At 39.3% G+C, this 10,717-nt stretch overlaps 2 protein-coding genes across 13 annotated transcripts in view; both read left to right on the forward strand.

Moving 5' to 3' along the window:
- Positions 1 to 828, forward strand: part of emc1 (ER membrane protein complex subunit 1) — a 10,951-nt gene extending 10,123 nt beyond the window's left edge. For both annotated transcript variants that reach the window (XM_016484701.1, XM_016484702.1), the window contains one exon: positions 1 to 828. This exon is cut by the window's left edge and continues 424 nt beyond it. The gene's annotated coding sequence lies outside the window, so the exon portion shown is untranslated.
- Positions 829 to 1,762: 934 nt separating this feature from the next.
- The window catches only part of ubr4 (ubiquitin protein ligase E3 component n-recognin 4), a 50,504-nt gene continuing 41,549 nt past the window's right edge, over positions 1,763 to 10,717 (forward strand). For 7 of the 11 annotated variants that reach the window (XM_016484703.1, XM_016484706.1, XM_016484707.1 and 4 more), the window contains exons 1-16: positions 1,763 to 1,919; positions 4,163 to 4,260; positions 4,395 to 4,498; positions 4,606 to 4,735; positions 5,945 to 6,084; positions 6,212 to 6,314; positions 6,547 to 6,688; positions 6,773 to 6,897; positions 6,976 to 7,100; positions 7,195 to 7,254; positions 7,337 to 7,527; positions 7,687 to 7,786; positions 7,872 to 8,009; positions 8,101 to 8,218; positions 9,261 to 9,302; positions 9,479 to 9,666. In XM_016484703.1, the coding sequence (XP_016340189.1) occupies positions 1,795 to 1,919; positions 4,163 to 4,260; positions 4,395 to 4,498; positions 4,606 to 4,735; positions 5,945 to 6,084; positions 6,212 to 6,314; positions 6,547 to 6,688; positions 6,773 to 6,897; positions 6,976 to 7,100; positions 7,195 to 7,254; positions 7,337 to 7,527; positions 7,687 to 7,786; positions 7,872 to 8,009; positions 8,101 to 8,218; positions 9,261 to 9,302; positions 9,479 to 9,666 (1,929 nt within the window). In that variant the 5' untranslated portion in view covers positions 1,763 to 1,794. The remainder of the gene's footprint in view (positions 1,920 to 4,162; positions 4,261 to 4,394; positions 4,499 to 4,605; positions 4,736 to 5,944; positions 6,085 to 6,211; positions 6,315 to 6,546; positions 6,689 to 6,772; positions 6,898 to 6,975; positions 7,101 to 7,194; positions 7,255 to 7,336; positions 7,528 to 7,686; positions 7,787 to 7,871; positions 8,010 to 8,100; positions 8,219 to 9,260; positions 9,303 to 9,478; positions 9,667 to 10,717) is intronic. The other 4 variants (XM_016484710.1, XM_016484713.1, XM_016484714.1 and 1 more) reach the window with 2 other exon arrangements.

Raw genomic sequence — 10,717 nt, forward strand, 5'->3', positions numbered from 1 at the left:
ATCCCCCCCCCCCCCCCAGCATTGAACAATTCACTGTATCATTTATTTATTGTGCCTTTCGGGGTAACATAACTCATGTGATTTAAAGGTAGACTCGCCAGGTATAACATAACACCCGTCCTGTTTATTTATTTTTTCCATTATAGATTTTATTCATTAATCTGAGTCTGCCTTTTGAAGAAATTTTACTTTTCAAAATTAATATTGAGGAAGGAGTATTGCAAAAGGATGGCCATTTTTATTTAAGTTAATGAAAAGATTGAAAAATGTGATTGGATTTTAAATTTGATATGATCTGATGAGCTGTTAATGAATATATTGCCTCATGTACAGGATTTGAATGGGCAAACACTAGTGCACATGAGAACTGAATTTTCAAGAGGCAAGACAGTTGGATTGTTTTCTCCTGTACATGAATCATAGAAGGTTCTGCATAGGAGTTTGGCTAGTCATTTGTAGTTATGTTATGGTATGTCAAATGCACTGGATGGTTTGGAGCCATGTTCTTACTTGATATATTTGAGTAAGATTCTAATATGCCATATCATACTTTGATTTTGACTTGTACACATTACAAATCCTTGTAATTTTACTATTGTGTAAAATGTTTCTACTCTTTTGATTTTCATGAATAATAGGCCTGTTTATATACATAATTTTGAAAGCATCCCCGCTGCTTCAAATGAATGATGTCAGAAAAAGAACAGAAGTTTAATAATAGTATTTGTAATAAAAGAGTAGACATTCAATTAAGTTGGTAACAAACCTAATGTCTTTTTAAACATGCATAAATGAGTTGTTCTTTCCCCTAATCTGTAATAAAGAATATCCCCTTACTATTTGTTGACTCTTGAATTGTATTGAACATTTAAGGTAGGACTGCTGCAGTTGTGGATAGTCTGGGCAATACCAGTTGAAATATTTTCTGGTTGCTTCATTAAAGGGATAATTCATCCAAAAATGTAAGTTCTATAATTGTTTACTCATAATCATTTTGTTAAAAACCTGTGTGACTTTTCTGTAGAACAGATATTTTGAAGAATGTTGGGAACCAGATAGGTTTGGTTACCATTGACCTCAATTGAATGGACAAAGAATTATTACATGTAGTCAACAATATTCTGATTTTGGAATATTTTAAAGAGATGGTCACGGAACAATAAACATTCTGCCATCGTTCACGCACCCTTATGTCGTTAAAAACCTCAATGATTTAGCGGAACACAGAAAATTATATTTTGAAAAGTGTTGGGATCCAAAAAGTTTTGGTTACCATTGACTCATTCTGTATGGACAAAAATTATGACATGTACAACTGGTCTGATTTTGGACTATTTTAAAGGGATAGTCACCCAAAAAATTTACATTGTCATGTTGTTTACTAGAGTCAGTCACCATTCACTTACACTGTATCCGTTTAACCCATAAAACTTATAAAATTAAAGTGAATAGAGGCTCATTCCGCCCAACATCTATTTTTGGGTTTCAGAGGAAAATTTTGGAAAGACATGGTGACTAACACATGACGACAGAATTCTCATTTTTTTGGGTGAACTGTCTCTTTAAGCTCACGTTTCCTGAGCTGTTTGGTCACAGTCGTAAGTAAATAAAAGATAAGGTTTTAAGCTTGAGTAAACCACAGTCCTATTATTATCTCAGAAGGTTTCTGCGTGCTCACATGACATAACCCCACACATAAGACTTTTCATGTTTTTCTCTGACGACAGTTCCTGTTATTTGGCGTCTGATGATTAACCTCATTTCCGCTCTTAGATTCTAATAGAGGATCTCAACATGGCGTCGAGTGGAGGAGATGGAGAACCTGAGTGGACCGCAGCCGTACGGCCACTTTTATCAGCGTCCTACACGGCTTTCGAAACGAAAGAGCTACCTCAGCTTATAGGATCCATCATAAACAGGTCAGACGAGGGCTTGTTTGTTGACTTGGCTCGTGCAGGGCTGAAATAAACGGCTGAGTGACTCTGCATTAGCTGTGATGCTATGGCAGCACCGAGGCTGTGTCTCAAAACCTAGTCAGCTGACTACCTTGACAGCATTTCGGGGCATCATGAGAGGGTTTGGACGGTTCCAAATGCGCTTATGGTGTCCAAAAATGCTGTTTAAGAATACTATCGGTGGTCAAAAGTGATTTTGAATCGTCCAGACTCGCACATGACTAAATGGTCCGTCAACGAATGCAGTTCGCTGTGTGTTGAGACACAGCCCTAGTGTTACTGTGCATTTACAGTAGCAGGTACATCAGATTCTGCTTCATCATCAAGCCGGAGATCCGCTCTTTTACGTCAATATAACCTGCCTGGCTGATAATTTAACAATGCCGCTTACTTATAATGGACGTACAGGATCCCACGACATCCGCCCCTAAATAAATTGATTTTATATTTGTGTCGGAAGTGAATTAATTGACGCCGAATGAGCTTGTTAGCCTCCTTCGATTAACCCAGCCAACACTAGTTAGCCTGCTAGCCACTGTCAAGAGCGATTCATAATACTCATACTCGTCTTTTTTTAATTGTCATCCAGATAAATCTTCCTCTGTCAGTCAGCGGCAATCAGATTAGTCCCAGTTACACAAAGTTTTAATTGCAGTCGGTTCAATTTATTTAATGCATATAGGGGGTGTGCCTGCTAACTAGCAAGCCGTGACTTAGCCGCTGGTGCTAGTGTTGCGGATGGATCGCTAATTGTGAGTTAGCTAGCCTCTTTTGGTGAACAAACGTCGAAATTCTCTGTTTTAGTTTGTTGTAGGGTTAGTTGCCCATTTCAAAAGCTTGTTTGTCTGTGTAAATATATGTGTAGTGTCGTCAAAGTTTCGTTTTTACGGAAACAGTGCTTGGTCTTCCCAAACAAACACATTACGGTGTCTGTCATTTACTGCGGTGTTGATCAACTGTTTAGTTACGAGCCAAACAACTGTCTGAGCTTTAAAATAATCAGTAAACACACTGAATTGCATCTATGATATAAAAACTTTACTTGTCTTGTCGATGTGCGTGAGTTAAGTGCAGCTTAATCAGTCAGAAGTGAAAGTAACTTGATTGATAATAAATTGAGCTGCTAACCTATACTAGACTAAACCAGTTTATGTTAGCAGTTTAATAATAATTGAATATAAACTGTTTTCATTGTTTGTCAATTTTCCAAATGTCTGTGTTTGTCTGACTGGGCTCAGATTCATTTTATATGATCAGTGTGTTTAATGTTTGCTGAATTGTTTGTTCAAAAAGTTTATTGCCAGTGGTATTCTCTGAATGGATCAAATGAAGCTGAAAGGTGTATTTTTCAAGAGTTGTAAGAGTTTTTTTCTTGAAACTCGTTCAAAATATTAATAAATAACTATAGTAGTATATAAACAGTACTAAAATAACACTGGACAATTATTACAAGAGATTTTAGAAATCAATTAACACTTTAAACAGCTTTTGTGATATTTGTATGTTGTCGTTGCACTCAAATCTGAAAGCAATGTCAAAGTTCCCCAGAAGTGTTCAGTCTGTCAGATAAGGGCATGCATGCCTAGTTCCTACTCCTGTGAGTTTATCTTACTAAGAAATTCCCTTTTGAGCTTTGGAAGTAGTTTTTCCCCTTTTAATGCTAACCAGTTGTTACATGCTCACTATAGGAGAATTTCATATGTTCTGTTCTGTTTCATATCTCTACAAGAATCATGTAGATTGCTGGATGGAACAGCATTTTGGGAGTTATTTCAGCCTCTGTTGGAAATGTCGACATGAAGTTAACCATAATTACTTTATTCATTTATGCTTCCATTCTTATTGTCAATGATTCAATTGGTTATTCCAACAGAAAATTGTCTTAATCTTTTATTAGAATGTAATAACTTGCTTTATCTGCAATGATTTAGCTTTTCCATTGAGGTCAGAATGGTCAGGTCATGCAAACTACTGGATAATATTATTAACCAATAGCCAAATAGCTGTTTAGGTATTGGTTTAACACACTTGCATTCCAATGCACACTGACTTTCACAATTAAATTCCTGATGGATAATCAAGTCCCGTCTTAAAATTGATCTCATTAAATACGTGGTTTCACTTGGAAGCATCACTTTACAGAAGTTAAATGAGAGGCAAACTGCAAATTACATTGATTTAAACTGTTTCAATCTTTTTTTCTATAGTGAATCTGAGATTCTTCACCATGACAAACAGTATGAGCCATTCTACTCCTCTTTTGTGGCACTATCTGCACATTACATCACCACAGTTTGTGGACAAAGTATGTCACATTTCAGTGTTTTATTCTAAAACGGTCATTTCCTTGATTTCTAGCTGAATATAGGCATGCACAGGTTTAACTGGCTATTAAAAATGTTCCCATTTATCTCATAACAATTTTCTGTCCCATTTTAGTCCCCAGAAATCAGTTGCTGTCAGTAGCTGCCGCATGTAAAGTATTGATTGAATTCTCATTGCTCCGTCTGGAGAATCCTGATGAAGCATGTGCGGTCTCTCAGGTCAGATATGCACTTTTTGATAAGAACATGTTGTAATGCATATTGTCTGTTTGATTAAGCATAACATATACTTATAGACTAATTTTGCTTCTCTTTCCACTCCACAGAAGCACCTGATCCTCTTAATAAAAGGCCTTTGTACTGGCTGCAGTCGATTGGATCGGACCGAGATCATCACCTTTACTGCAATGATGAAGTCGGCCAAACTACCCCAAACTGTCAAGACCCTTTCTGATGGTAGGAGTAGTTTCAAATTGTCACAGCCCTGTGTTACCAGATAAATGAGCTGTCTAGCTCATGCAAAGACAACATGAAATGTCTGGCTTGGCGTAATGACCTGTTTTTATAGAAGTAATCTCTATGATTTAGATATTATAGAGCCAGTGTTACAAGATGGGGATATGCAGCAGCAGTTTTGGTGCATTTGAATGTTGAGCGTCTTGCTTGTAAATTCAACATAGCTGTTCAATAAACAGCTTGAGGCGGTGAAGATGTTCCACTTGTAGGATTTTCTTGTTTGCTTTCCCTTTTGCCTTGTAATTTAAGGGTCATAATGTCCAGTGTAGATTGGCTCGAACAATTCTTACGGGTCTAGTTGTGCTGATTTTGAGGGACAGGGGAGCCTGTATGATGTTTTAGAAGTTCCAGTAGTGTGTAAATGAGTTTCTGTGGAATTTTACAGGGACAGATTCTATATGGACAGATGCCTAAGGTCTCTTTAATACATTGTCTTGCAACACTGATGCAGCGCAGACAGTACACAGATGTCATAACTATATTTGTCCTCTTTACAGCTTATCTGCTGTAGACAAGAATTAATGAAGCATCATTTTCTTGTGTGCCTGTTTTGCTGCTTATTTGATTATTGTGGCTAATTATAGGCTCTCTTGTGAGTTGTACTCAGTTTAGATCAAGTCAGGAGGGAGCTGTTCTGTTTAGTAATTGAATTCTTTAATATTGCACATTAGTAAGGCACTCTTTTAGCATGCTAATTTTTAGTACAATTAATTATTAAAAAAGGGAACATGATTTAAAAATGAATGGATTTAGTCAGGCCCCCTGACCTGTATGCAAATTCCATAATATGGAATTGTCCTTCGGAATATTAAATTAATTTGGGGGGTTTTCAAAGCAAAATCATTTTTATGATTATATGCAATTAATTTGACTGATTAAACAATGTATCATCAAAGGACAGCCCTACAAATTTAGCATGAAATCAAATTTTTCCAAAAATAGCATCATTCATGGAACAGTTTGGCAAGTAACCGGTGGCACAGTTCAATCCAGACAAAGCATGGTCTTATCTGAGTGTATTAACCTTTTTTCTCACATGAGTGCCAGGCTGCCACTTTCCTTTGTCAGAGAGGATTTGAGATCGTCCGAAATGGTTAACTCAAAGTCTCCTGATATTCCGCAATCGTCTTTGGTGCTCTTGTTTTCCAGTGGAGGACCAGAAGGAGCTTCCCTCCCCTGTTAACCCTGAACTCAGACAAAAAGAAGTCCAAATGAACTTTTTCAATCAGCTGACCTCGGTCTTTAACCCTGACATTACCGTGCTGGCCTCTCCATCTGCTCACATGCAGGTCAGTCAATGAGATGAGTCTTTTGATTGAGTTCACAGTGATGTGACCACACCTGGGTTTACTGCTGTTTTGTTATGAGCAAACAAAGATGTTTTTGGACAAAACCATGATGTCTTGTGTTTTACAGGGTGAGAATGAATGTGATGACCAGACAACAACAGATCAGGCAACGCAGGCCAAAATGAAGAACGCCTTCATCTCTCAAAATGTGTCCAGTTTACAAGAATTAGGTGAGTTGCACTATATCAGTAGTTCTTAAATGTTTCATCCCAAGTTGTGGGGTTTCATTTGTGAACATTATGGTCATCAAACATGACAGAAGTTGCACTAAGCTATTAATATTTTTTAGTAGATCAGGAATTAGAAATTAAACTTTGATAAACAAATAAGACCTGTTGAAATTAAGTTGTATTCATTTTGTTACACAACGTAAGCCCTTATTTTTTATCTCTTGCATTACAGGGGGCTCCGAGAAGTTGCTGCGTGTGTGCCTCAACCTTCCCTACTTCTTACGGTATATCAACCGCTTCCAGGATGCGGTATCTGCCAACTCTTTCTTCATCATGCCGGCCACTGTGGCAGATGCCACCGCTGTCCGAAATGGGTAAACCAAAGACACCCTCAGCTCACTGCTGTTCATTAAATCTGTTGAGCGTGAGTATGCTTACTTTCCCTTCCCGGGTTTCAGTTTTCACTCCCTGGTGATTGATGTGACCATGGCCTTGGACACACTTTCCTTGCCTGTACTGGAGCCTTTGACCCCTGGGAGACTACTTGATGTGACTGTGTTAGCACTAAGCTGCCTCTATGCAGGTGGGTTGATGTAAAATCTCCTTTTGGCGAGTTGAGATGTACACAGAGAACTTCAGGAGTGTTTTTTATATCTCTCAGGTGTGAGTGTGGCAACTTGCATGGCCATACTGCAGGTGGGCAGTGGCTTGCAGCTTCGTGCGGCCTCCACTGGCTCCAAGGAGGAAGACTATGAAAACGATGCTGCTACCATTGTGCAGAAATGTGTAGGTGTCAATAGTCAAGGTGGCAGATGACTTATTTTATAGTTTTGTTGTCTTTGGTACACTCCTCATCTTATGCTTTCCCTTTTTTCAACAGCTGGAAATCTATGAGATGATTGGACAGGCCATCAGTAACTCTCGTAGAGCTGGAGGAGAGGTAGGTGAACTATTTGCCTTAATGAGAATGTAACATTAATTAGAACAGCCCACGTCTAAGATCGTTCTTTGTGTTTCAACAGCATTATCAGAACTTTCAGCTCTTGGGTGCCTGGTGCCTGTTGAACAGCCTGTATTTGATACTAAACCTGAGCCCCACGGCCCTGGCTGATAAAGGGAAGGAGAAAGATCCCCTGGCAGCACTACGGGTCCGAGACATCGCCACCCGAACCAAGGATGGAGCAGGATCTCCTAAACTTGGCCCAGGGAAAGGGTAAGTGCCTCTTTAAACAATATCAAAAAAATTTAGACAGAAATAAATTAAACCTAATAGATTAAATGTATTATTTGCAATTTTTTTGTGTGTATTTTTGATTATTACAAAAATGACAAGTAAGTGTGTCAGTAAGTGTGAAGTTTTTTCCCTCGTCAGGCACCAAGGTTTTGGGGTTCTGTCAGTCATTCTGGCCAATCATTCAATCAAGCTGCTCACGTCACTGTTCCAGGACTTACAAGTGGAGGCTCTTCACAGAGTAAGACCGAACACAACTGTCTCTTTTAAACTACCAGAGCATTTTTATGTTGTAAATACGAGTGAAGCTGTTTTCTGTCTTTCAGGGCTGGGCCAGTGACGGGCCCCCAGCAGAGCTGAACATCATGGCCCAGAGCACGTCCATACAGAGAGTGCAGAGACTCATTGACTCTGTCCCTCTCACCAACCTGCTCTTCACGCTGCTCTCCACCTCCTATAAAAAGGTATGTGACCACAAGACTCGATCATGGTTGCTATGAGGAAGCGGTCTGTTGTGTTGAATGAATGTGGTGCCTCTGGTTCTGCTTGATTCAGGCGTGTGTGCTGCAGCGGCAGAGGAAAGGTTCGGTCAGCAGTGACGCCAGTGCCTCCACTGACTCCAACACTTACTACGAAGATGACTTCAGCAGCACAGAAGAGGACAGCAGTCAAGGTAGCGAACGCTGCAGATTTCTCTATATTTAACCTTGTAAATAAAGCCCACAGTGAGGTCAGACATTGAAGTTGATTTAGTTCATATATACAGAGTAGTTGCTTTTACCAGTAAATTTTCCCATTAGATTGATGTCTAGCTGGGTGAATCTCACAAAAAATTTCAAAATATTATATAATATAGTTATATTTCAAAATCAAACAGAAAAATTATTTATTTTGCAAAAAAAGAAGCATATTTTTGGACTTTTCTCATTAAATCTTTTGTTTTGCAAACAATTTTTCCTTTTTTTTCTTTTACCCCTGAAGCGCTAAACTATATACATGAACTTCACAGTGAATTAGAAATGAATTAATTATTTGTTTTTTTCATTACAGTAGGCTGCTGACCATAGTGAAGGTTTTATTTAAATATGCTTATTTTGATGACAGTTTCTTGACTATTTTATTTTATTAAATGCACATTGTTTCATTATTTATTTTTTAACTTTTTTAACTACATTTAGAAAAAACTTTCTAAATGTAGTTTACCATTAAAAAATATGTATTATTGTAATGCTGATTTTACAATAAGCTACTGACAGTTGGGAAGAGGATGGGAAGGGTGGATTTAAATATGCTTTATTTTGATAACAATAAATGTCAAAATGAATTATTCATTTTCTTTCTGCAAAATATAATTTTGATATTTTTCCCCACTTTGGATTGAAATATAACCTGTGTGTATCTTGACAGTTTTTGTAAGAGTCCCCCAGCAGTTTTTTTTTTTATGTTTTTAGCATGAGTTATTTTCTATGCAGCTGAGGTCAGGGTTTGCTTGTGGTTTACTGAGCTAGTGTCAGGGCTGAGGAATCTCAGGGACATTCTTAGGCAGTTCCTGAGCACTGTACGCTGTAGTAGAAGGACAGCAGTCAGGCCTCCCCAGAGCTCAGAGTCAGGTCAGTTTACTTCCTGTTCCTGAACTCTGTGGCACGCTAAGCATGCTCTGCTTACTGCGCCGATCTGGCAGCCGTCACAGCTAGTGACAGTGTTCATTATTTCAGCAGAGAGAAGACAGGAGAGGACAAGAGCAGCTTGTTTCTCAGGTCAGCAGATCTCTGTCTTAGGTCAGATTCGTAGTGTCTCATTATGCTTCTATTTATTGTGCCTTTAACAGTAACATGTCTTAAGTAGATTTCCATGGCTAATGTAGCTTTGTTTGCATACAGTACAATGACTTTATTGATTGCGGTGCTGATTGTGGCTCTTGGCATGTTTTCAGATGATGATAGTGAGCCCATTCTGGGGCTGTGGTTTGAAGAGACTATTTCTCCCAGTAAAGAGAAGGTGGCACCTCCACCTCCCCCTCCACCCCCACCTCTGGAAACATCCCCGAGACTCAAGAGCCCCAGCAAGCTGAACACGGCAGAGAACGGCAACATCCTGGCTAGTCGCAAGGACCCGGAGTTGGTAAGGCCATGATGTATAGTGCAGTGCTGATTTTGAGTAATATTGCTGCTGGAACTGAAATGTTGTTTTAACACATTTGTTACGTAACTGATAACCAACCTTGTCAAAGCAAAGTTAAGACTTGTTCATGATTTAGCTGCTCAGAATCAGTGTAGGGAAATGTTGAATTAAAATTTTTTTTTGGGATAAAAAATGTATACTATTTTCTGTATTTAAAGGGGTCATATGATGCGATTTCAATTTTTCCTTTATCTTTGAAGTGTTACAAGCTCTTGGTGCGTAAAGAAGATCTGTAAAGAATGTAAAACGGCTCGTTCTAACACGCCTAGTGGTCGACCGATACTGTTTTTTTGACATCCGATGCCGATATCTTGGAAAGCAGGGTGGCCGATATAAAGCCGATAAGTATTCTGGGAAGTTTGTGTGGATGCGCTGTCAAAATAAAAGTCCCACCTCGAATGCATTGGCCAAACAGAAAAATGTATCGGCCGATGCAGATATTTAAAAAATGCCAAATATCGACCACTAAACACGCCCCCACTTGTCTACGTCACGTTGTGGGAAGATTTGCATAACGCCGCCCAAATGTTCACGCAAAGAAAGAAGGCGTAACTTTTATTCTCGCTGTAGTATTGTTGCTGCCGCCATGTCGTGAAGACGCGTGTGTGTTTGTGTTCTGTGTGTTTCATTGTGAAAGCGAAACTACTTTGTTTGGCCTTCCAAAAGAGGACGATATCCGCTTCGCCTGGAGCTGATCTATGCTGGTCGCTGAGGTAATACATCAACTTCGCGCTGTGGATCGCCGGATCGGCTTTCACCGTGGACGAAGTGGAGTCCAGCCCAGGGTCGTCACATGTGGTTCCCGCAAGCCTGCCGGCCTCCCCTCACTCTAGCCGGCCTCCGCTCACTGCGTGTGTGATGCTGTGTTTCGTTGTGAAAGCGAAACTACTTTGTTTGGCCTTCCAAAAATGGACACGACTAGAAATCAGTGGTTAAGTTGTATTTACAACACTGTTCCAGAACAGTTCAACCCAAATATTCAGATGTGTGC

The sequence above is a fragment of the Sinocyclocheilus anshuiensis genome, unplaced genomic scaffold (genome assembly GCF_001515605.1).
Source record: "Sinocyclocheilus anshuiensis isolate Anshui unplaced genomic scaffold, SAMN03320099.WGS_v1.1 scaffold1114, whole genome shotgun sequence".
In the NCBI taxonomy this organism is placed as follows: domain Eukaryota; kingdom Metazoa; phylum Chordata; class Actinopteri; order Cypriniformes; family Cyprinidae; genus Sinocyclocheilus; species Sinocyclocheilus anshuiensis.